Below are 26,729 nucleotides of genomic sequence, written 5' to 3'. Positions count from 1 at the left end.
AGAGTGCAGGTACAGGACGAAGTCGATGTAGAAGTCTCGTCAAAATATTTAGATAAGGTTCCTAAACACAAGTACAAAGTACTTGTATCTAGGCCTAGGACTAAGTGTCCTAGGTGTCACATAGGACTAAGTGTCCTATGTGGCATAGAAGGCACTAACACTATAAGTGCCTAAACTTATGCCTACAAGGCACATACCATGGCCTATAGGGCATCACTAGAACCACCAAAAGATGGCCTACATAATTTAGTCTGTCCCAAACAAGCATCTAAATCTAAATCTAGCTGATAGGGCAACGCACCATTTAAGATAGAAAGAATTATCGCAATACCAGCAGGCCGCAACTTGGACGAAAACTTCACAAAGTGAAATTTTCATGTCCGCTAATTCTCCCAAGCATATACCTAGATGAATCCAGGAACATTCCCAAACTCATCCTCTAAAAACACAACATAGTGCAGTTTCAAACTCCACACAAATGTGTGGTTATTAAAAAATACAATGTGCTATGTGCAAAATGCAAAATGCTTTCCAATTAACTAACACAACAACATCTACTCTATTCTCAATATTCAATTACAAGCTCACTTTCTTTCTTTTACAAGATGAATAGAATAATTGTAAAAAATTCATGCAATGCTAAGAGACTTTTATCGACCACCAAGAGGCACAGGATCATCTCTATTCCTTCATTCGGATTCTCCTTTACGCAGACAATGTGGTCTTGCATTGAGGGTCCCCAGCGACATATGTCACGAGGACGTGAATTTATGGGAACTTTTATTTGCAACAGAGGGTGGAACCGGATGCTCACCCATCACCAGACTACAGCGAGCAACCCAAATGTTCCATGCCGTGATACTGGCTACTACCTCCCACACGCTATCCTTTGGAGGGAGATGAGGATCCAAGCTATCAGGATGGACCGCCTCATGGAGCTCGATCCTCAAAATGCTCTGACCCTGTATCCAGTAAGTTGGAGAGACCTCATCAATACGAAACATGTGACCTCCCTCGATCAACCAAACCACCATCCCCCAGGTGTAGTCCCTCTGAAGGCTCTGCATGCGGGTCATACTCCTGAGGACTCTTATCCAAATCCTCGTTGCGCTATGACAGCTCCAAAGGCACTGAGGGATCATCTCCAGAAATCCAACAGAGCAATAGTGACACTGCCCCTCCACCCGCATCTGCTCCAACCATGGGCCATGGGCAAGCCTCCATGGGCGGCCAACCGGAAGTAGGAGATCTTCCTCGGCCGCAAACTAGACCATAAATGCGCCCAAAACCTGAAACAGACCTCCTGGGACACTCTCTGAGCCACCCAATGCCCCTCCCTCGAAGGGATCCAAATCGAAGAGTCCATCTGAAGCCTCTTGCCAATCTGTGTGGTGTAGGAAAAGAAGGGTACCTCGTCCACCTTCGGCCAGGCGGATCCTGGAGGGCCGAAACCACTCTTCTGGGTCCCATTGGATCTCCCTCAAGGGCCTACCCTCCCAAAGCCAAAGGCGCCACTTGGGGGTATCCTGCTCTAGGATGCTCGAAGGATCAATGTGCCACTCCTTCCCCAATCGGCCAACCACTTTGATCATCTGCCAATGAATCGCATCAAGACTCCCATCCATCTCTAGGTCTCTCCCAGTGAGTGCCTGAAGTAGGCCTTCAAGTCCCACATGGAAAAAGCCAGGCTGTGTGCTGCCTCACTGCATCATCATCCTCAAGGGGACCCCAGTCCGAGAAAACTGACCCAACCATCTGTTGTCCATCTACACGCGAAGTATCTCCCACCAAGACTCAAGGATGGCTAGGTCAATCTCCCTCCATGGGTAATTTGCTCCATTTGCGAAAGGAGCAGGCCAGGCCATTGTCCCATTGTGCCCAACCAATGTGAATCCGCTGCCCGAGCATATGCCCATCCTAATCCTAATCTCCGGGTGCCAAATGAGGGACTGACCCTTGAACTCCTCTCTGCAATGGGGTTGAGCACGGATGAGGCCCCCTGCTAATCTGCCAGACTCTATGGAGGTCCTCATCAAGAGGGAACCCTTCCCCGTAAGAAGGGCCCTCTAAGAAGAATGTTGCCACTGCCCCCCAGTGCATGGGGTGTTCCTGAGAAGCCCTCATTGTATGAGGAGCTTCCAAGGCTCTGCCCGAGGTGAGCCCGCACACAACCAACTTGCCCAAGAGGGCTCCACTCTGCATCTTCGGATCAATGATACCCAAGCCTCCCAATGCTTGCGGCATGATCATTGTCTGCCAAGCGACCCTGACTCTGGTATTCCTCGTGTCATCTGATCCTAACCAAAGGAAATTTCGAACCAACCGTCGGAGCTACCCAATGCACCCTCTGTAACCTTCCAAATCTCCCCATCTTGCAAGAGGTCCTCTAAAATGCAAACCTCCTTTTGGAGAAGACCTCAACGGAGTTGTAGCTGAAGTACTAGAGAGTGGTTTGACATTGTGGTGCCTGCCAAAATCCCAGTAGAGCCGCCTCTATGGAGTGCCCAATCCCCAATGTAGAAACGGTGTAGCCTCTCAAGCAATCCATCATGTCTTCTCTGGCCGAAAGAGAAGAGAAGGCTTCAAAGTATCCTAACTCTCGCCACGGGTCTCTGCCACTAATCATGAAGATGAACTGCTCCAAGTGCTCCGTTCTGCTGCTGGCATCTCAAAAAATGAGGCACCACCCTACTTGTCCTCCCGAAACTCCAGGTTGTTGAAGTCTCCTCCAACAATCCAAGAGTCAACATCTGAAAGACACTCTGCCGGCCTTCTCCAAAAGGTCGGACGATGTTGTTTGCACGACGCTGGGGCATACACGTTCACGATCCCAATCCTGGACTCTCTCATCCTGACTCCCATCCAAACTGCCCGCCCTGGGATAAGCTTGCCCTGATCATAGACCTCTTGGGCCACCGCCTGTGAGACCGAGATGCAAACCCCTCCGCTCTGTCCTACGACAGGGAACCACACCCTCGGACCTCTCCACAGAAGGAGATGGTGTCGTCGTCTGATGTCTGATGCTGAGAACATATGCTCCTATATCAAAAGGATGTTCACTACCCTCTAAAACTCTTGCCGAAGGATCAAGTACTACAGTTGACTATGAGCACGATCGTGGAGCCCGTGCACATTCCAACTCACTATGGTCTAGCTCATGAGGACGGGGAAGCAGCAAACAAGGCTCTCCTATGAGTGGGTGCCTGTTCTACAAAGACTGCCTTTTGTGACTTTGCCGGGGGTTTGGAGGGCGAGTAGTCTATGTCTGTACGTCGACGTACTAGGGTGGACACCGGCTCAATGCCAATCTTCCGTGTCCACTTCATCATGCAGGAAACTTCCACCCCAAACAAATCAACACACTTCTGGAGTGGCCAATAGTATGGCTGATCAATCTTTGCCTCAGGCAACAATCTGATAACCCCTACTTCCAAACCACATCAGCTTCTACCACGTGAAGCTCAACTGAAAATTCACTTCAGCACCATGGGCATGCCAAAGGTCTAGTCCCTGTGGCCGCATCCACTCGTCCATCATGCGTGAAATCTAATCCCCCAACATAGCATCAAATACCACTGGAGACCACTTCTCCAACCCTATGGAGGCGAACTGGAATCTCCAAACTAGGTGCGTCTGGGAGCCCACAACACTGATCGAACCCCCTTTCCGGGGCTGCAAGATCACAAGCGTTACCTCCAGGGGTAGAGGGTAAGAGTTCGAAATCTCTAGATAGTTCCAGGGCCCCAAACTTCAAAAGTCCCATGGTAGGGGATGCCCACGCTGAAGTTTGGGAGCTCCTGACCAAGAGGAGGAGCCCCTTCCTTCTGGCTCCCCCCCTGAATGAAGGGAGGGGATGGGATACTGCGACGTGGAAGCGAAAGGGGGCGTTGTCTTACCCTTGCTCGATGGCAAGGGAGTCGAGGCAGGTCCAAGGGAGGGAGGGGAGGGGGGGAGGCTGAAGAACCTACTACGGAGGGGGGGGGGGGAGGGGGGAGGCGGAGGGGGGAGGACGCTGTCATGACAAGAGAAATGATTATTTAGTTAATTAATAGCCATTAGAGCTTTATTATTGTTAGGCGCCAATTTGATGGTGCGGTTATATGTTTGTATTTATGATCGATCAAGCGGTGTAAATAGTACCGCCAAAACTATGTAACATTGGCCAATGATTATTAATAAAGATGTGCACACACGTGTCTAGGTCCTAGGGGCAATAGGAAAGGGAAAGGGTGCATTAGAGTGCATTGAATGGTAGGTGCATGGGTCATAGGCTAAGAGTAGGTGTAAATGGGAAGATGGAACTTGAGTGATCTCAAGGGACATTAATGAAAGGGTATCACCCTTTCATTGTGAATCTCACGTAGCATTCTTTCTACCACATTGCATTCATCCGTCATCTCTCTCCCACCTTGCATGTAGGTCGAAAAAGAAACAAGTACTCTCACGAGGGCGCTCTTCCCCATTGGAGGGCCAATCGGCATTCAAATTCTGCATGCATTGCACACATTTGCATTTTCGAAAAGTGTGGATTTTCACATTTGGTATCAGAGCGGCGACGATCCACGAGCGGGACGAGAAGAGGGCGACAATTGTGAACGACGGAAGTCGCAAGAGAGGTTGGCGGAAAAGGATCACGATCGACCGATCTCGAGGTTCTGAGACAAGGGGTTTTTTCTGAAAAATTTTGGCCTTCAACGGCGAACGGCGAACGGGGTGTTCTCTTTTGCCCCCCCCCCAATGTGAATGTACCCTTAAACCGTGAGAAAAAGGGATTCCCGTTCTACCCAACCGGAAGTCGGATCGGAATAAGATTTTAAGGGAGTGATCCACCCATCAAGTAACCCCTATAACGGTATCTAGAGCTCCAATCCGCTCAAAACAAGTAGCCCAAACGGAGCGTACCAGTTTACAGCAGAAATACAAGAAGAAAAGCTTCAAAGAGAAGGGAAAGGAGGTCATTTTAAGTGTCTTCTCAACACAAACGAAGCGGGAGTCGGATAAGTACCACCACCTCTACAACACTTGAAGTTTGCTATAAAATAAACCTTCTTTTTTGAAATTACAGCAAGACATTTTCTCTCTTGTATTAATAAAAGGAAAGAATGGAAGGGGAAGGGACATATAACAATGAACTTATTCCTTTTCCTCCATTACCCCAAGGATAACAATAAAGGGAAGGGTAAAGCTCTTGTAAGGAATGTGAATAGCCAATCACGTCCTGGATGGGTGCCATTTCCTTCTATGACTGACGAAGAGAAGAGGAAGTTGATTAAGGAAGGAAAATGTTTCGGTTGTAAGAAACATAAGCCAGGGCACGTATGGCATAAGTGTCCCGTTCTCTTGGCTAAGATTGCCAAGACGAATTCAGTAAAAGGGAAAGCCAAGGCATCCAAGCAGGAGGGTGAGGCTTCTACCTTGTCACCCTCGAAATCTACTGTGACTGTTGAGCCAATAGTGAATGCTGTCCATTCAGCCAATACCTTTGGGCCTCATGATCTTTTTAAGGTGTATGGATTCGTGAATGGACAGAGAATAGTGGTTCTCCTAGATGATGGATGTAATTATGACTTAGTAAGTGATAGATTGGCAAAATTACTCCATCTTAAACCAGAACCTATAAAAAACATGTCGCTTTCAGGAGCTTTTAGGGGACACAATGAAGAAGACACATCCATAGTATGAAATATTCCTTTTCGTATACAAAAATATAGAGATCGAAGGGATTTTCTAGTAGCCCCTTTACAAGACGTTGACATGATACTAGGTAAACCATGGCGGTATGATTTTAACCCTGCTATTCATCCTCATACTCATCATTGTTGCTTTGTACATAAGGATGAAAACATAAGGATTGTAGGGGATCGGGACGTGTATACAATTCCATTGATTACTCCTACCCAAGCCAAAAGATTGGTAAAAAGAGGGGGATTCACGAGATCTTCATATCTCAAAAGAAGATCGGAAGAGAAATGAGTTCCTTAGAGCTTATGAGGATCGATTTTCAAGAGATGACTCATTCGAATTGCCCATGGAGAGAGAAGATGATCATGCCATAGACTTAGAGCCAGGAGCTTCCCCTCCATGTAGAGCCCCATATAGGATGAACAGGATAGAAATGGAGGAGGTAGAAAAACAAATTGAAGATCTGTTGCAAAAAGGCCTGATTCGACCAAGCAGTTCTCCATTTGGAGCACCTGTATTATTGGTTAAGAAGAAGGATGAATCATATCGTATGTGTATAGATTACCGTGCTTTGAATAAACTTACGATTAAGAACCGGTATCCGATTCCAAGAGTGGATGATTTATTGGATATGCTTAAAGGTGCTAAAGTTTTTAGCAAATTGGGTTTGAAATCTGGTTATCATCAACTTCGTATGAAAGCTAGGCATGAACATAAGACTGCTTTTCGCACTCTCACTGGACATTATGAGTTTTTGGTCATGCCTTTTGGCCTAACTAATGCTCCAGCCACTTTTAGTAGGCTGATGAGAAGGGTTTTGCGACCCTACTTGGGAAAATTTGTCATAGTCTTTTTTTATGACATTTTAGTGTTCAGCCAGAATGAGGAAGAGCATAAGGATCACCTTGCTAAGGTGATGGAGCTCCTAAGGAAGAATCGATTGTTCCTAAATATCAAGAAGAGTGAGTTCTTCAAGACAGAAATAGAGTATTTGGGACACATTGTGTCTGCCGAGGGAATTTGGGTTGACTCTAAAAAGGTCAAGGCCATAATTGAATGGCCAATACCCAAAAACTTACATGAGCTGAGATCCTTCCTAGGGATGTGTAGTTATTATCGCAGATTCATTAAGAATTTTGCACGTCTTGCTTCCCCACTAACAGATTTGTTGAAGAAGCATTCCTTGTATGAGTGGGGAGAGGTTCACCAAGTAGCTTTTGAGGAGCTTAAGAGAACATTAGTGACTGCACCAGTGTTAACACTTGCGGACATGGACAAAGAGTTCTTTGTTGTATGTACGGATGCTAGTGGTACCTCGATTGGGGCAGTGTTGATGCAAGGAGGGCATCCCATTGCTTATGAGAGTAGAAAACTTCAAGGGGCTGAATTGAAATATATCACGTATGAGAAGGAGTTATTGGCAGTCATTCATGCTCTAAAGTTATGGAAGCATTATTTATATGGTTCTGCTTTCAAGATTAAGACTGACCATCAAAGTATCAAGCACTTGTTCTCTCAACCCATTGTCTCTTCAAGACAAATCAAATGGGCTGAATATATTCAATCCTTTGGGCAACCAAATATCGAATATCAGCCGGGAAAGGAGAATTTAGTAGCGGATGCTTTGAGTAGACGGCCCCAAGTTAATCACGTTTCTGTGATTAAGGAGAAATCATTAGGAGCAATGGTTGAAGCTTATCCTTTAGATGAGGACTTCGCTGACATTTATGGGAAGATTCAACGTAATGAGGTTGGGGATTTAGAGGCTTATTCCATCGTGGATGGATACTTATTTTTGGGACGTGCCATATGTGTACCCAAAACATTTCGGTATCTAGTCATGAGTGAGTTACATGCGAGTCCATATTCTGGACATAGAGGTATTAGAGGAACCATTGACAATATTGAGAGATACTTCCATTGGCCTAAACTTCGCAAAGAAGTTTCGCCCTTTGTTCAACAATGTGACGTATGTCAGCGCATTAAATCTGACACAAGTAAGACTGCTGGTCTTTTGCAGCCTTTGCCTATTCCTTCGGAAAGGTGGGAACACATTACAATGGATTTTGTGTCTGGTTTCCCCAAGGTTGGTCAGTTTGAGCAGATTTTCACTGTTATAGATAGGCTGAGTAAACAAGCTCATTTTATTCCCTGTAAAAAAGAGTTGTCTGCTTCTGAAACAGCAAGGTTATTCATTAGGGAAATCTTCAGGTTACATGGGTTACCAAAATCCATTGTATCCGATAATGATGGCCGTTTCATTAGCAACTTTTAGACAGCTCTATTAGAGAATCTCGGAACCAAACTGAAATTTACTACAGCCTTCCATCCTCAAGGAGATGGACAAAGTGAGAATGCCAATCAAACCATAATTACTTTACTTCGAGCTTATGTCCATGACCAACCTAGAAAGTGGCCAGAGTTCTTACCCATGTTAGAGTTTGCTTATAATAACACTGTACATACTTCCACCAAGAAAGCCCCATTTGAAATCATTTATGGGCAATGTTTACCCACTCCAATAACACACTTGGGGGAGCGAATTTTTGCTGCTGACCAGTTTGCTGAGGATATGTCACAGGTTATTGAGCAGGTAAAAGAACATATTAAGAAGGCCCAGGTTCAACAATCCAAGGCAGCCAATAAAAAAAGAAAAGAAGTTTATTACAAGGAGGATGATTGGGTTTTATTGAAGATTGATAAAAGAAGAATCAAGTCAGTGAGAGGAAGTACCAAACATGTCAAGCTAGCACCGAAGTTTTATGGTCCATTTCAGATTTCAGCAGCTTTATATCCAGAAGAAGGATCCAGAGCGTATGAGCTGAAGTTACCAGCCCACTGGCGTATGAAGAACATCTTTCATGTGAGCAATTTGAAGAGATACCATGGCGATACTTCTGCGTTTTTGGATACTCAGCAGCAAGAAGAACCTGAACTTGAAGATGGGACTGAAGTTCTTACTCCGGAACAGATCGTATACCATAAAGAGAAGAGTACTCGTGGAAAGAAGAGATATATGTATTTACTGAAGTTTAAAAACCAGCCAGCTAGTGATGCACAATGGATGGAAGAAGAGTTCTTTACAGATTTTCCACAGATACTCGCAGATTACAAAGAGGCGATGCAATGGCAGAAGTAACAAGAGAAAGTGCACATAAGAGGAAGAGACAAGCAATAATCCAGAAGAGGACTTCTGCTCATTCAAGCAAGAGGGAGTGTCATGACAAGAGAAATGATTATTTAGTTAATTAATAGTCATTAGAACTTTATTATTGTTAGGCGCCAATTTGATGGTGCGGTTATATGTTTGTATTTATGATCGATCAAGCGGTGTAAATAGTACCGCCAAAACTATGTAACATTGGCCAATGATTATTAATAAAGATGTGCACACACGTGTCTAGGTCCTAGGGGCAATAGGAAAGGGAAAGGGTGCATTAGGAAAGGGTGCATTAGAGTGCATTGAATGGTAGGTGCATGGGTCATAGGCTAAGGGTAGGTGTAAATGGGAAGATGGAACTTGAGTGATCGATCTCAAGGGACATTAATGAAAGGGTATCACCCTTTCATTGTGAATCTCACGTAGCATTCTTTCTACCACATTGCATTCATCCGTCATCTCTCTCCCACCTTGCATGTAGGTCGAAAAAGAAACAAGTACTCTCACAAGGGCGCTCTTCCCCATTGGAGGGCCAATCGGCATTCAAATTCTGCATGCATTGCACACATTTGCATTTTCGAAAAGTGTGGATTTTCACAGACGCGAGGGGGGGAGGGAGGGGGGGGGACGGGTGGTGAGGGGGGCGGAGGGGAGTAGGGGCAACCACAGGCTGGGGCTCTAGATCCGCTCCTCCTCAACCGCTGCCAGGTTAACCTTTGCACCCTCAAGAGCTCCTGGGACTCGCTACTGATACAAGGGTGATTGCAGTCGCTGGACCTCCATCATGAGAGGATCGCATGGCTGAACAGTGGCCCCTGCCGCTACGGAGGAGGTCTCCAATTATGGGCACCTGCAGTTGCTCCTTCGCAGGTGCCTCTCGAACTACTCTCTCTCTCCCCCTACGTCTAGTCTACTGCATGCATAGTTCCAAAAACGCTGTTTCGGTGGCGCCGAAACGAAACGCCGTTTTCGTGCCATTTCCAAAAACAGAAACGGTGTTTCGAGCTAGCAGTTTTTTGCCCCTAATTTTCCCTTACATACGCCGCGGCCGTCGACACCGTTTCCTGCTCTTTCGCTCCTCGACTCTCTCAGCCCTCTCACAGCTCGTTCACCTCTCCTCTCAGCCCTCACCTCTCCTCTCACCCTCTCACCCTACTCTCAGCCCTCACCTCTCAACTCCTCTCAGCCCCTCCTCAGAGCCCTCTCACCCTACTCTCAGCCTCTCCTCTCAGCCCTCTCAACCCTCTTCTCTCCTCCTTGCTCTCCTCATCCCTTTCCCTCTCCTCTCCTCCTTGCTCTCCTCTCCGACCTCTCCTCCTTGCTCTCCTCTCCAACCTCTCCTCCTTGCTCTCCGCAGCCCTTGCCCTTTTCTCCTTGCTCTCATGAGTCCTCAGCATGGCTCGGACATCCGATGCATTTTGGAAACATGTAGAGAAATCGGGGAGCTATGAGGGGTCTGGTGGTTCTAAGAAGTGGAAATGCAAATTTTGTGGGATGGAGAAGACGGGGAATGTCACCTGTGTGAAGGATCATCTTGCCCATGTGCCAATCAAAGATGTATGGCCATGCCCCTATGTTCCTCAAGATGTTAAGGAGAGCCTTTAAGAATGGAGGCGAAAGCATTTGGGTGTTCCCAAAGATTCAAGTTCTGTGGATCCAGCAAATGAGGAGGAAGGTAGTAAAAGTCAAGCTGGGTTGGCTGTTAGCCCCAGTTCCAGAGATCCCCTAGGCAGTGAGCTGGGTTTCTCTGGAACAAGCCGCTTTCTTTCTTTCAGCCTTTTCCGGTTTTTTCCATACTCAGCACCTTCGGGACTGCTGTCTTGTATGAAATCTTTCAAGCATTAATAGAAGGTTCCTTTCTTGGGGGGGGGGGGAGGCGAGGGGGGAAAGGGTCAAGCACTAGGGACAACAAAGAGGAGCAGAGATACAAAGTCACAGAGTGGCCATTCCTCTATGTCGGCTATGCATGCAAAGAGGACTCCTTTGCCAGAGGATGTATCACGAGCCACTCCTCCACTACCTAGAAATTCTGTACGAAGGGCCAGCATCCAATCAAGGTTTCAAAAGCAAGCAATGGCAGAGGAAACTAGGGAGCTCACCCGATTGTTCATACGGTGTGCCATTCACTTTCATGTGGCCAAGACGAACCAATGGAGGAAGACCATGAGAGCCATCAGCCGCATTGGATGCAAGTGGGAAGGCCCTTCATCTAAAGCTCTGCGAGTAGGTGAGCTCAAACGAGAAAGAGCATGCATAGAAGTTGTAAACTACTCGGTGCTTTCTATCAATTCAAACAACGGATTTTGCAGAGGCATTTGAATGAGATGATTGCGAGTTGCCAAACACATATACTTGAACTTAAGAGTTTGCAATTAAGCTGGAATTAAGACTTATACAGCTTAAACACAAAGTGACATCATTGGAGAATGCAATATGATTGAGGGGCCAAGACGGGGCCCCCCCCTTATCCAGGCTCACTTTATTCTTGAAAATGGAGATACAAGACCAAGGTGCAATGCACCTTCCAAACTGATGAACTCAGTGAAAACCTAGGACCTAGATACAAGACTCAAAAGCATATGTACAAGGTAGACAACAAAAAGGAGGACTCCAAGCTCAGGTTTCAGCTCTTGGCTTGCCCAATCCACAAGGAAGAAGCCTGCAACAATCACCACTTACATCCAACATTAGAGACAAGCACTAGTTTCTAGAAAGATATAGAAACAACATGAAATAGTTCTGTAAATGAGATAAACTTGACAATACAGGCTCCCTTCGTGACTTGACCCTTTTGTAGATGAAATCCTTGATGCCTCTAAAGCTACCTTGGGTGAGGAGAGTGTGGAAATGGGGCTGGAATGAGAACAGCTTAGAAAAACAGCCTGTAGGCTAGAGAGAGAAAGCTTTTATGGAGTGATAGCTGTAGAGAGAGAGTGCCAATGCTGATCCCAAGGGAGGAGATGTAAGAGAGGAGCTGCTGCTGTTCCAGAGGTGCACAGAAAGGCAGATTTCTGCAAGGGAAATGGGCTGGAACAGTAGAGAGAGAAAAGTGCTGCTGAGGTGAGAGAATGGCCTGGGGAGAAGCTGGCTGCACCCAAGGAGCTGGAGAGGTTCTGCTGCATCATCCAAAAGGAGGGAGAAGAAAAGTGACGAAATTTTCATGTGAGGAATGAAGGGGAGAGGCCTTCTTTTATAGGCTCAGCCCCCCCCCTAGACCTAGAGTGGAAGGTGGACACTTGTCCCAGATTTTTGGTGGGCTGCAGTCCCAAAGAGGACAGCCCACCACTTGCCCTAAATCTACCAGATTTGGGGCCAAACACTTGGCCTGCATGCCCTGCCACTTGCCATGCATGCTGCCACATGTGTGGGACAGGTGGACTGACCTGCCAGCTCAGATTCCATGTGGCAGTCTGCCACGTGTCAGCTGCCACGTCACTCCCAAAAACCCTAAAATTTCAAAGTTGTCAGAATTTAATTCTGATCGCACCCACGGGTTCCTAACAGCTTAGACTATCTATTGACGTACTCTAAGGTCATAACTGAGCCATACTGAGCTCATTTGTTTGTCGTCTTATCTTGTATCTCCATTACTCTTGGCATGCTGCCAGGCCCACACCCAAAGCTCAGGGAACATTCTCTTGAATGGTTCCTAGGTCGGTATGCAATCTGTGTATTTGATTGGTCCCATGTTTGGGTACTCAGGTGGGGTGTGGTTTCTAGATGTCCCTCTCAAAGAGAGGCCATCACTCTTGTGGGTCACTAATGCCCATAACCCCAAGCAAGGGGGTCCACCCTCAAATGCTAGACCTAGTCCCCATTGTCCGTAACTGAACAGAAGGAAAACATTTAATTTCTTAATAAGCATACTATTGAAAAACAAAAAGAAATAGTACCAAGCAAGTGGATACATGTTGAAGCAGGATGACATTCCCTCCGTCTTTCATTCGGTTGTCCGCAACTGAAATGCTTCCTCATAAGCATCCAAGATTTCAGGACACTCCTGAAATGTAGCTCTGTCCACCCATTGGGCATTGGTGGATGGGAGCCCTCTGAACTTCAAAAGGTACATTTTGCGAGTCGTGCCTCGACGTCCCGTAGTGAAGTTATGCAAAATAATTTGTTCTGGGATCAACAAGATCTCAGTGTCCTCTACTTCAGGTGCATCGTCCGGTGTGGGCTCCTGAGGTGGTTCCCCAATGAAGGGTTTCACCAAGCTTACGTGGAAGACATTGTGGATCTTCCAATGCTCTGGAAGTCTCAATCGGACTGAGACATCATTTATTACCTGCAACACCTGAAAAGGACCATAATATCGAAAGGATAGCTTGAAGAAGATGCGCTTTTTGCCCACTTTGGTTTTTAACCGGGCTTTCTCAAATTTCAATAAGACCCATTAGCCTTCTTTCACTGCAAACGCCCTCCGTCTTTTATTTGCAGTTGCTCTTTGTTTCTCCTGTGCCTTTTGAATGGCTGCTCGAACCGTGGCATAAGCAGAGTCATAATCCTCCACGAATTGATCAGCGGCAAAGATTTTCTCTTTTGTTTGCATGAGTGGAGTTGGTAAGATCTACCATATACAATTTCAAAAGGAGCTTTTCCAGTGGAGGAATGAATTGTGTTGTTATAAGCAAACTCCACAAGAGGAAGGAATTTCTCCCAAAAGGGTTGCTGGTCATGCACATAAAATTTCAGCAAATCCAAGAGTGTAGTATTCGTAACTTCAGTTTGGCCATCCGTTTGAGGATGAAAAGCTGAGGAGAAACTTAGAAGAGTTCCAAGGTTCTCAAACAAAGCCTGCTAGAAGTTACTAGTGAACTTTGAGTCTCTATCTGATACTATAGACTTGGGCATGCCGTGGTGTCTAAAGATGTGTCTAATAAATGAATGGGCAGCTTCAGGTGCCTTGAGATTCTTTCTGCAAGGAATGAAGTGGGCTTGCTTGCTGAATCGATCTACTATCACCCAAATCATGTCATGATTTTGATTGGTCCTGGGAATTCCTGAAATGAAGTCCATGGTGATGTGTTCCCATGGTCTCTCAGGAATGGGTAGGGGCTGAAGTAAACCCTTGGGTTTTCCTCTCTCATACTTAGCTTTTTGACATGCGAGACAAGCTAAAATGTAGGCAGCAGTGTCCTTTTTCATATTAGGCCAGTAGAAAAATTTATCCATGGCTGAAAAAGTGGCCACAATACCCCTATGACCAGCATAGGGTGGGTTATGGCTTTCCTCCATCACTTTAGATCTAAGCTACTTTGTGATACATAGTTTGTTCTCCATGAATAAATAGCCATCCCTGATGTGGTAGGCATGATGGGTGCCTCCATCTTTCAAATGTGCCCATGGCTGAGCAAAATCAGCATCTCCCTCATAGAATTCTTTGAGGGCTGTTAGCTCATCATGATAGGGAACTGAAATATGGTGAAGCCATGGTCTACGAGAAAGGGCATCAGCCACTACATTCTCTTTTCCAGGAGTATATTGTATCTGAAAATGAAATGATTGCAGAAAGGTAGACCATTTCATATGTCTCTCTCTGATCAGAGGTTGAGTTAGAAAATATTTAAGACTTTCATGATCAGTTTTTACAAGAAAATCTATCCCTAAAAGATAATGTTTCCAAAGTTTGAGAGCATGAATTACAGCTAAGAGTTCTTTTTCATAGATATCATAATGAAGTTCAGCATCTCTTAGCCGTCGGCTTTCAAAGGCCACAGCATGACCATCCAGGGTAAGAGAAGCCCCAAGGCAATCGCCACTGGCATCAGCTGCTACTAGGAATGGTTTCCTTAAGTCAGGAATGATAAGTACAGGAGCTGTAGTCAGGGCATGCTTTAGAGCATTAAAAGAGTCCTTTTCTTTTTGGGTCCATCTGAACTTCAGATTTTTCTTAGTGAGATCATGTAGAGGGGCTGCAAGTTCAGCAAAATGCCAAATAAACCTTCGGTAATATGAGCATAGGCCTAGAAAAGACCTTACCTCATGGGCATTCTTCAAGTCAGGCCACTCTACAATTGTCTGTATCTTGGCTGGGTCCATACGGACACCTTCTCGTGAGATAATGTGACCAAGATAGTGAATCTCAGAAAGAAAGAACTCACTTTTCTTCTCATTGATGTGAAGAGCATTTTCAGCTAAGATTTGAAATACAATCTTTAGATGTTCCTTATGCTCTTCCTCATTCTTGCTGAAAATGAGGATGTCATCAAAGAAGACAGCAGTGAACTGTCTATAGTTCCTGAACAACCGTTCCATCAGTCGATTGAACGTGGCTGGGGCATTAGTAAGGCCAAATGGCATTACCATATATTCATACAGCCCAAATGTGGTTCGGAAGGCTGTTTTATGAATGTCCTCAGGTACAACTCGTACCTGATGGTAGCCACTCTTAAGATCTATACGGCTGAAAATTTCAAATCCTCCTAAACGATCAAAGATATCGTCTATACGAGGAATTGGGAAACGATTCTTAACCGTCTGTTTGTTTAAGGCTCTATAGTCTATGCACATCCTGAAGGTTTTATCCTTCTTTTGGACTAGTAAGACAGGAGAGCAAAAAGAAGAACTACTGGGTTGGATCAATCCCTTGTCCAAGAGTTCTTGGACTTGCTTGAAGATTTCATCTTGTTGAGTTTGACTAACTCTATATGGGGGTCTATTTGGAGGTGAAGACCCTGGAACTAAGTCAATTTTGTGATCCTCTGGTCTCTCAGGAGGGAGGTGACTAGGAAGTTCCTGAGAGAAGCAGCTAGAGAATTCCTGAAGGAAATCTAATCTTTCTTTTGTGAGAGGATCTGACTTTTCTTCACTTGGTTGCTTATCGCGTACAAACACTAGAAAAGAACATACTCCTTTCTTAAGCAAATTGGGAGATCGTGCATGACTTACCATAGGAATGGTGTTTCCTGAAACTCCCGCTGTAATGCTCACATCTCTACCCTTATGTTGGAGGGTTAGAATATTCTTCACATAATCGATTCGGGGGTTGACTTGCTTATGCCAGGGCATGCCGAGAATTACATCTGATCCTTGAAGTGGTGCCACCATGAAGGGTAGATGATCCAAGTACCCCTGGATGTGTACCCGAAGCTTGCCGATGATGGGGTACACCTTCTCTTCTTGGTTCTTGAAGGCTGCAGTTGCCTCCAAGGCTTCCCCTTTATCCTCTGGGGCTATCCCCAAGTTCTGTGCCATCTCATGAGAAATAAAGTTGTGAGTAGCTCCACTATCAAACAAAAACAAAGCGGATTGATCCTTTACAACAAACTATGGGTGTCGTTTACAGCTCCCTTTTCTGGAGGTGCTTCCACCTTGTTGACTACCAAAACTGGCTTTTTGAGGGCTGCTTCTTTGTTGCTGTTGTTTTTGGCAGCTTGAGGGCATTCGTAGAAGTTGTGGCCTCGATCGCCACACTTGAAACACTGCCCTTCGGAGTAATACTTTTGCTTCTGTTGTGGAGACAATGAACTGAAAGTGCGGGCTGCTTTCTTCGAAGGAGGCTGGCTGGCTGACTTTTGCTCTTTTGGTGCGTCCTTTGCTGTCTCCTTATCCTTTTGTTCCTTGGAAGAGGTTCCCTGGGACTTCCGCTTGTTGTTGCTGCCATTCTGCTTGTTGGAGAAAGATTGTTTCTTCTCCAACTTCAAGGCGATGTTGATGGTGTCTTCGAGAGAAGTAGGAGTGGCAATGTCCACCTCATGCTGAACGATATACCGTAGGCCAGCAAAGAACTTCCTTTGCTGCTCTTTTTTATCCTTCCTACTGAATGCTTGAACTTTTAACAAAGTATCCCAAAAACGATCAACATACTCACTGACTTTCTCTTCTTGGCATTGGCGGAGGATGTCCCACTGCACCATTGTATCTCTCTTAAACTCCTTAGGCAGGAAGTGCCTCATCAAGTTCTTCTTGAAGTGCTTCCAGGTGTGGGCTTGCTGTCCAGTGTTGACCATAGCTGCCCACCAGAGTGAAGAACGGTCTTGCATGTGCAGGACTGCAAACCGGATCTTCGCCTTGTCTTCGTACTCGTCCCCCTCAAAGAAATACTCGAGGTCTCGGATCCAGGCCAGCAAGACCTCGGGCTTGTCCTCTCCCTTGTACTTGGTAAACTTGAAGAGCTTATCTCCAAGAGGTACCTTATGCTTTGCATACCTTCGTCTCCGTGGACGTCTCGAAGGAGATGAACTCCGATGACGCCGTCTACCTCGAGGAGGGGAAGAAGAGGATGATCTTCCCTCCTTGTTGGAGTTGGTGTTGTCCGCACGGCCTCTTCCTTGGGATTGGGGCCCTATGTCATGAGTTCCTGCTTGGCTGCTTTCCAGCACTTGAACCTGTTGAGCAATGTTTGCCAAGAGAGCACTCAACTCATGCAGGTTAGGAGGAGGGTCAGGTCCATTGGCTGCCATGATGACAAGGTGACTCAACGAAGGAGAGACTCAACAAGAGAAAGCACAGAGTACAGGACCACTACCTAAGCTCTGATACCAATGTAAACTACTCGGTGCTTTCTATCAATTCAAACAACAGATTTTGCAGAGGCATTTGAATGAGATGATTGCGAGTTGCCAAACACATATACTTGAACTTAAGAGTTTGCAATTAAGCTGGAATTAAGACTTATACAGCTTAAACACAAAGTGACATCATTGGAGAATGCAATATGATTGAGGGGCCAAGACGGGGCCCCCCCCTTATCCAGGCTCACTTTATTCTTGAAAATGGAGATACAAGACCAAGGTGCAATGCACCTTCCAAACTGATGAACTCAGTGAAAACCTAGGACCTAGATACAAGACTCAAAAGCATATGTACAAGGTAGACAACAAAAAGGAGGACTCCAAGCTCAGGTTTCAGCTCTTGGCTTGCCCAATCCACAAGGAAGAAGCCTGCAACAATCACCACTTACATCCAACATTAGAGACAAGCACTAGTTTCTAGAAAGATATAGAAACAACATGAAATAGTTCTGTAAATGAGATAAACTTGACAATACAGGCTCCCTTCGTGACTTGACCCTTTTGTAGATGAAATCCTTGATGCCTCTAAAGCTACCTTGGGTGAGGAGAGTGTGAAAATGGGGCTAGAATGAGAACAGCTTAGAAAAACAGCCTGTAGGCTAGAGAGAGAAAGCTTTTATGGAGTGATAGCTGTAGAGAGAGAGTGCCAATGCTGATCCCAAGGGAGGAGATGTAAGAGAGGAGCTGCTGCTGTTCCAGAGGTGCACAGAAAGGCAGATTTCTGCAAGGGAAATGGGCTGGAACAGTAGAGAGAGAAAAGTGCTGCTGAGGTGAGAGAATGGCCTGGGGAGAAGCTGGCTGCACCCAAGGAGCTGGAGAGGTTCTGCTGCATCATCCAAAAGGAGGGAGAAGAAAAGTGACGAAATTTTCATGTGAGGAATGAAGGGGAGAGGCCTTCTTTTATAGGCTCAGCCCCCCCCCTAGACCTAGAGTGGAAGGTGGACACTCGTCCCAGATTTTTGGTGGGCTGCAGTCCCAAAGAGGACAGCCCACCACTTGCCCTAAATCTACCAGATTTGGGGCCAAACACTTGGCCTGCATGCCCTGCCACTTGCCATGCATGCTGCCACATGTGTGGGACAGGTGGACTGACCTGCCAGCTCAGATTCCATGTGGCAGTCTGCCACGTGTCAGCTGCCACGTCACTCCCAAAAACCCTAAAATTTCAAAGTTGTCAGAATTTAATTCTGATCGCACCCACGGGTTCCTAACAGCTTAGACTATCTATTGACGTACTCTAAGGTCATAACTGAGCCATACTGAGCTCATTTGTTTGTCGTCTTATCTTGTATCTCCATTACTCTTGGCATGCTGCCAGGCCCACACCCAAAGCTCAGGGAACATTCTCTTGAATGGTTCCTAGGTCGGTATGCAATCTGTGCATTTGATTGGTCCCATGTTTGGGTACTCAGGTGGGGTGTGGTTTCTAGATGTCCCTCTCAAAGAGAGGCCATCACTCTTGTGGGTCACTAATGCCCATAACCCCAAGCAAGGGGGTCCACCCTCAAATGCTAGACCTAGTCCCCATTGTCCGTAACTGAACAGAAGGAAAACATTTAATTTCTTAATAAGCATACTATTGAAAAACAAAAAGAAATAGTACCAAGCAAGTGGATACATGTTGAAGCAGGATGACAGAAGTGCAGCTAGAGCCCTTGAAGGAAACATGGAAGAGGTATGGCTGCACTATATTGTGTGACGGATGTTCAAATGTACGCAGGCCGAATGTGTACAATATTTTAGTGTCTTGCTGCAAAGGCACTATCTTTTTGAAAGCCATTGCCTCCCTCCCAGGTCTCACAGTTACCGGTTTATTTATTTGGGATCATATACGAGAGGCAATCATGCAAATAGGGCCTGAGAATGTTGTGCAGGTAGTGACAGACAATGGGAGCAATTGCAGGTCTATGGCCTCTATGCTAGAGGATGAGTTTCGAAGTATTGTGTGGACCCCTTGTGCATCACATTGCATTGACTTATTGATCGTGAACATAGGTGAAATACAATGGGTTGATTCCATCTTTCGCACTGCATGAAGCATGGTAAATTTTGTAAAGAAGAGGCCAAATATTTTAAGCATGTTTTGGGCCTGTAACAATCTTGAGCTACTGCAGCCTGCAACCACCACATTTGCTTAAATGTTTATTGTGCTTGAGAGACTCCTGCGAGTTCACAAGGAGTTGGTACGCATTGTGTACTCAGATGAGTGGATGCAATGGGATGAGAGGGAGAGAGCCCTAAGGCAAGAGCTTTTATGCGAGCTATCATGAGAGAGGACTAGTGGGTAGAGGTTGAGGGTTTGATCAAAACTCTCAATCTAATCTACACAGTCTTGCGCATTACAGACATGGAGGGGAGCACTCTTGGCCTTTTATATGAGTACATGGACAAGATCGGAGAGTCTCTCAACAAGCAACAATACTTGAGAGGAGAGCAGTAAGTCTTCGTATGTTTTTCCTTATATGTAAATTTTTATTTCACTTCAGTCTTGACTCTTGAGTCTTCATGCTTTACATTGGTCTTGACTCTTGACTCTTGTTTTTTGTAAATGGTTTGTTCTCTAAAGGATTGAGCAGATCAAGGTTATATGGAATAAGTGATGGGGCTGGTTTCACAGACCAATTCATGCAGTAGCACATGTATTGCATCCTCTATGGTGAAATGAGGAGCAATATGAGAACACAGAGCTTGATGATGGCTTTATGGCATACATCAAGGCGGTGAACCATGGTGATGTATACATGCAAGGCCATATAGAGGATGATCTCTTGGCCTTCCGCAACCATACAGGGAGCTTTGGTCGAGAGACAGCAAAGCTTCGAGAGACTTAGCTACAACCTGTCTCATGGTGGAAGAAGTATGGGAATTGTGCTCTCACATTGGTAATTTACTACCCATACACTCAAGTTCAGCTACATGCATGATGCATCATGCAACATAGTATAGTGTGAGTTACAACTTACATTCTACTTAATTCTAGTTTCTAAATCCTAAATTTTAATTATGTGTGCAGAAACGCATTGCCATTCAAATGCTCTCTCGGATTGCAGTTCCGGTCCATGTGAGAGGAAGTGGAGCACTTGGGCACTCTTCCATACAAAGAAGAGAAACAGGGTGAGTACCTCTTAGCTAGAGAGGTTCGTATTTTGTCATTGCAACTTCGAGTTCCTTGAAAGGAATGCCAAGAATCCGGAGCCTTCCCAAGTGAATGTGGACAAGATCGACATTGAGAAGATGAAGTTCATTCCAGAGATCCCACAGGAAGAGCGCGATATGTACTCCTTACTTTATGAGGAGTTGACATCATCGACCCGTACCACTTGCTCTTCCACCCGCTCTCAGAGACAGAGATCAAGGGCCATACCATCGCTTCCACTTCAGCAGGGCCAGAGGAGCAGGATCCTCTCTTATCTTCATCTGAGGCTGACACTCAGGAGTTAGAGGAGACACATGATAGCATGGATGCTGATGATGTTGAGGAGCGATTCTTGGAGCATGCATGATGCTTGTCAAATTTTTGGATCCGATATATCATATGGATCATGTTTTGTATTGGCTACAGCATAGACTATAGTACTTATTTTTAGGATTTTGACATGTTACATGTGACATGGATCATGTTTTGTATTCACTTTTATAAGGGCTTCAGCCTAGGTCCCAAACTACTTGTCATTTATGATCTATAATCTATGGTAACTGATGTAGCGTGTGCGGCTTTGCCGAACTTTGAATTCTTTGAAGTTATAAGTTATTGTGAAATTTGAAGATGTATGTACTATCTTTCAACTTTGTAAAAGTATGATATATGTGTGTGTGTGTGTGTGTGTGTGTGTGTGTGTGTGTATAAAAATAAAATCAACCTTAAAACCAAAACTTCGTTTCCACCGTTTCTTCCAATGGCCGAAACACCGTTTTCCCCTCGTTTCCATTTCCCCGTTTCCAAAACTCCTGGGAGCTATGGCTGCCTACGGCGCTTTCGAGCCAATTTGGTTGGTTGCTTTTTCTTTTTAACCTGAGTCCAGTCCCCTTCTGAAGGTGTCACTCACCCAGGGGGTCTGAGACTCATGTTGCTCCTGTCCGAGGGGTGCTAGGCCCTGGCCTGCTGACTCTGCCTACCTTGCGGGGATGAGGGGAAAAGTCCGGCCTTGGCCGCAAGGGTGGTCTCTGGCTAAATGACCCATCTACCTGCAATGAAGACACTAGCCTAGTAATCCAGAAATCTCCACTCGTTGGCAAAGTGTACCCCCCTCGAGGGTCTAGAGGAGGATCAACTCTGGAAGGGATTCTGGACTCTCAACCGCCAGTCTGATCCTGGGGACCCCATCGTCTGCTACCACTGATGCGGCCGAATCTGGCGGGGCCTCCAGCACATTGCCAAACGCTCGACCCATGAAGGGGAGGATGGATTTGTATTCCTTTAGGAGCCCCAGAAAGCGGAGCGTAGCCGAAAAATGGGGAACATAGTGTGTCATGTCCATGTCCTCCACAGTAAATCCGTGTTACCAAAGAAAGAGGTACACCAAATGCGGGCCAAGGAGGATGAGACTTTGCTCCACAAGTGTCAAGGCATTAGCGGGGGAGCTCTACTGGATGAGGAAGACGCCTCTTCGTAGATGGTGACCTCTTGAATGTGGTCGCTCTCTAGTACCAAGCTCATCTAGATCCACTCTCGTGCCTATCTCCTTGTGGGTGTGAGGCCCATATCGCCTTGTCCTAAAGGAACTGAACTGCTTGCTGTACCTATTGCTTGTCGCTGTGGGATTTGAGGGTGCTGCCATAGAGCCCCTCTGACCAGACCAAGAGTCACCACCAAGATTTTCTTTCTCCGAACAAGCACCATTACTAGGCAATTAATTCCTAGGACCAGTGTTTGCAATAGAGGGGCAAAAGAGTGGTGCAATTAAAAATTGCTATTTTTGGCATGAGACTCTAAAATCAGCACAAGAGACCCATTTGGCATGCAGGAGGCCAAAAAGCAAGCAAAAAAGTCGAAATTTGCTTTCAGGGCTGTTTTCTAGACCACAAAAGAACAGCGAGAGGCAAGTCACAGGCTCGGAAAGTGCCCCAAGGCTATTCTATCACATCTCCTTGCTGATTTTTGACTACCATGGCAGTCTGTGGGCTGTTGGTGGACTGCCGGGGCTGAATTTATTTCTCACTGATTTTTGGCGGCTGCTGTTGATTTCGGGACCTTTTCCAGGTGGGCGACCTGTTTTGGAGCTGCCCTTGAGCTGTGCCAGGGCTGAATCATCTGTTCTTCACTGGATTCAGGATTCAAATGACCTGTTTCCTGTTAATTCTGGGAGAGGAAGGCTGGTCTTTGCCTACTTTTGCCGTTTCCGGACTGGTTGTGGGCTGGTTATTGCATTTGGTATTGTTTCCAAGCAGGGAAAGGCTGATTTATGCTGTTGGGCAGTGGCCGGGGTGGCTACAGATTGGGATGAACTGTTTTGGAAGGGTTTCCTTGGTTGGTTGTGCCAAAGTTTGGCTGTCCTTGCCTTTTCTGCAACTATTTAGAGGTGCTTGGCTGGTTGGGCACTTGGTTGTGCAGGTGCAGAGGACAAAGAGATAGTTTATGCCTTTGGGATCTGTTGCACGCTTGGTTGGAAGGAAGGATGCGTGATTGCGTAGTGATTGGATGCATATTCGCCATATAAAGTTGAGCAAGAATTGCATGGTGTGCAAGATATTGGAAGTCAATGGACAGTGGTGCAGCTTTCAAGAGAGCTTGTAATCAGCCTCGTGGCTTTATACGAATATTAAAGAGATACCGCAAGGGGTGCCAATGTTTGGGGCTAATTGGTGTCTTTGTTTTTTAGTAGGAGCGCTCTAGCTCCCTGTGATTTAATATGTGGTGATTAATAATTTGATTATTTACTGTGTATGTTGTTGTTAAAGTGGATTCTACCACCATTTGATAAGTGAAGGCTGGTTTCACAGTTCCATTGCCAGGATCCACCTAACTTGTTCAAGAGGTGAGCCTGTGGTTGGCTTTGGTGCAAGTCCAGCAAACTAGGCAAAGGATACAGCATTAAAAAAATATGTCCCACAAGGAAAGATCTCTAACTCTCACAGAAGAGGAAGACGAAGAGAGGATGTCGCAGACCCCTACTGATGATCAAACCGTGAGAGAGGGATCCCAGCATGTTGCTGAGCAGCAGGTTGACAATACTAATGAGGAGGACATGGATTTATTCAAGGCACAATTGCAGAGCTTTATGAGTGCTTTTTCTCAATTTTCACAGGACCCTCGTCTTCAGAAGATTCTGAATTCTGAAACGCAGCCAAAGAAAAGGAAGCCCGATGATGCGGATAAGGAGTTCGAAGTTAACAAGAAGGTGCATGTGAAATTCCAGGATCAACCCTTGCAAAACCCTTATGGTTTGCAGCAATCTGATATTATTCCGGGAACGAATCAAGGTAATAATTTTCAGTCTATGGTTTCCAGACAGCAAGGAATTATTGCACCCCCTGTGCAACAGGGTTATTTTGGTGGAGGATCAGTTTTTCAGGCTATGGTCAGTCCTCAAGCACAATTTGCTGGTATGCCTGCAAGTCAGATGGTGGGATTTCAGCCTATTATGCAGCCCATGAGATAGAATTTAATGTATGCAAATGTTGGTGCAGCCCCAGGGATGCAAACGGGAATGCCTAATGCGGTAGTAGGCAATATGGTTATGCCAAATATGCAAAACCTGCAAGTCAGATGGTGGGATTTCAGCCTATTATGCAGCCCATGAGACAGAATTTAATGTATGCAAATGTTGGTGCAGCCCCAGGGATGCAAACGGGAATGCCTAATGCAGTAGTAGGCAATATGGTAATGCCAAATATGCAAAATTCAGGAGCTGCTCTGGATAATACAGCTTTGCCTCATGGTGTTGATGCTGGAGATAATGTGAGTGCTGCTATTGCTTTTGCTCAAACACCTACATATGATAACTTGGCATTGAAAGGGAAAGTGAAAGACTATAAAGAAGCTAGAGCTGCATACAAATGAGACATTTAGTGGTACTCAGGATAAGCTCAAGGCTTTGACCCTTCTCAAACAGTTTGATGCAGCATATACTGAAGGAAATTTTCCTCAGTCATCTAAGATACCTCGGGCTACAAGTTTTCTGAAGGGTAAGGCTCTCCAGTGGTGGACCACTATGCTAATGCAGAACGCTGCACCTACTAGTTGGGTAGGCTTCAAACAAGTGTTCTCAGCTGCGTGGCTTACTACGACTTTTAAGGTTGACATTATGACTGCATGGCATGAGCTGAATTCAAACAACTACCGAGATCTTGAGGAGTACAATATAAAATTTTGGGGGGCTTTGCTACCTATAAGCTCCTATCGGCATGTTTCTTTCTCTGAGCAAGTAGAGAAGTATTGTTGTGGCTTACCAAAGGAGCTTAGAGACTACTGTACGAAAACGAATGTTTCTAACATGTCTCAATTGATTGAGAATGCTAGCACAGCATATGCATCGATTACCACGCCTTGAACAAGATCACTATTAAGAATTGCTTCCCGATACCCAAGATAGATGATATTATGGATAGGTTGAAGGAGGGAGCTGTATTTTTCCGCATTGATTTAAAGAGTGGATACTACCAGGTTCGCATCCGCCCAGAAGATATACATACGACGGCATTCAGGACTTCTTTTGGGTTGTATGAGTTCTTTGGTCATGCCTTTCGGACTCACTAATGCTCTTGCGACATTTAATCGCATGATGGACAAGATCTTTCGAAATCATAGAGCCTTTGTTGGTACATTCTTTGATCACATAATTGTGTTTTCGAAAGATGAAGAGGAGCATTGGGAGTATTGGGCAATTGTGTTTGCAGAGCTGAAGAAACCGATCTTTCAAAATCACAGAGCCTTTGTTTGTACATTCTTTGATCACATGATTGTGTTTTCAAAAAGATGAAAAGGAGCATTGGGAGTATCTAGCAATTGTGTTTGTAGAGCTGAAGAAACCGATGTTGTTTATTAACCCCAAGAAGAGAGAGTTTTTCATGGTTGAAATTCATTTTCTAGGGCATATTATTTCCAAGGATGGGGTCCTCATAAAGACTAGCACTAAAAAAGAAAACTAATTAAAAAGTAGTTCAAATTGATCATTGCAGCTCTGTGGCATAAACAATCTCTAAGATTTGGAGTGTGAGTGTTAGCCCCACATTGCAAATGAAGTGCCACGTGTCAACCTCATATTGCAAATTCTTGGTTTTGATCTTTATCCACACGTAGGGGTTACAGTTTTATATATTAATTTCGTATTTACATTAATTGCAAAGAGAATAGTTGCCTTGATTTACGTCGAACAAAATCCAGAACTCATGATCGTGAATTTGGCCTGCAAACCTTGCCTTGCTATGATGAAGCAATATTTAAACTAAGAGTAATAACGCTTACCTCTTTCTTGATAGCTTCTAAGTCGGAGAGATGTTGGTTTTGTCTATATAGGGATCGACTCTCTTCCTGAACAAGCACCAAACAGGTTTCTAACCATTAGCGATTCCGTGGTACTGAATCCAAATCAGGCAGAAAACGCTTACTCTAAATGCAATATGAGCGTCGGCGTTTCGAACGAAATGAGCGCAATAGGTAAAACCACATCGAAAATTCCCTATTTTCGATAAAGGGATGTCTACCAGCGTGAGTCTCAGGTGCTTGGAAATAATAAGAACGAGAGGCAACAACCTACCAGGATATACTGCTTCTCCTGAGCAGGGCCAGGCCAAGTGCGAGCGGAGCGCAAAAGTGACCTGTAGAGGGAGAGAGCCCGCGATCGAGTGGCAGAAGTGGCCATGGTATGATGTAAGGGGAAATGTCGAACCCTATGAATTGGATTCAATTCAAGAACTCCCTTGATCTCACAATTAGTTGGATTCAATTCAAGAACTCCCTTATCTCACAATTAGATATTTTGTCCCAAGAGTATTTAGCCCGAGTGGCAAACACGTTGGTGGTGTAAAATATGCCCGACAATGTTGGTATAGGCATTGGTGTAGTCGTCGGTATATGTCGATACTGCAATGCCCATTACGCTGACCTTGTTGCTCCCATGGGATGAGATCTCACATCTTTTGCTAATCAGCTACACAGCTTTTGGCTCCTAGACAGCTTTTGCTAATCACGTCCATCCCCCCTCTTGGCTATCCAAAAGCTCCTATGGAATGGACCTGACAGCTTTTGCTAATCACGTCCATCCCCCCTCTTGGCTATTGTTTTGGTAAACTTGACCTGCTTTGTTAGTGGTTACGTAATAGGTTAGTGTGTGTTAGTGTTTGTTTAGAGTTTTAATAGGGTGATTAAGGTTTCATGTTTTGTCTTCTAATGGAGGTCTTAAGTGTGTTTAGGGGTGGGTTCGATGTGTGATGAG

General features: G+C 45.4%; 1 protein-coding gene across 3 annotated transcripts in view; it reads right to left on the bottom strand.

Annotated features, from left to right (window-relative positions):
• The window catches only part of LOC147904503 (uncharacterized), a 42,863-nt gene extending 16,474 nt beyond the window's left edge, over positions 1 to 26,389 (bottom strand). For all 3 annotated transcript variants that reach the window (XM_087396766.1, XM_087396758.1, XM_087396772.1), the window contains exons 1-3: positions 26,282 to 26,389; positions 26,052 to 26,229; positions 25,760 to 25,825 (exon numbers count right to left, since the gene is read on the bottom strand). In XM_087396766.1, coding sequence (XP_087252892.1) covers positions 25,760 to 25,825; positions 26,052 to 26,156 — 171 coding nt within the window. In that variant the 5' untranslated portion in view covers positions 26,157 to 26,229; positions 26,282 to 26,389. The remainder of the gene's footprint in view (positions 1 to 25,759; positions 25,826 to 26,051; positions 26,230 to 26,281) is intronic.
• Between the last annotated feature and the right edge of the window lie 340 nt (positions 26,390 to 26,729).

This window comes from Dipteris shenzhenensis, chromosome 2, assembly GCF_047967505.1.
Source record: "Dipteris shenzhenensis isolate YYH24624 ecotype China chromosome 2, Dip_SZ_1.0, whole genome shotgun sequence".
In the NCBI taxonomy this organism is placed as follows: domain Eukaryota; kingdom Viridiplantae; phylum Streptophyta; class Polypodiopsida; order Gleicheniales; family Dipteridaceae; genus Dipteris; species Dipteris shenzhenensis.
The sequence above is the reverse complement of the archived record's forward strand: the minus strand, read 5'-3'. Positions and strand labels throughout refer to the sequence as shown.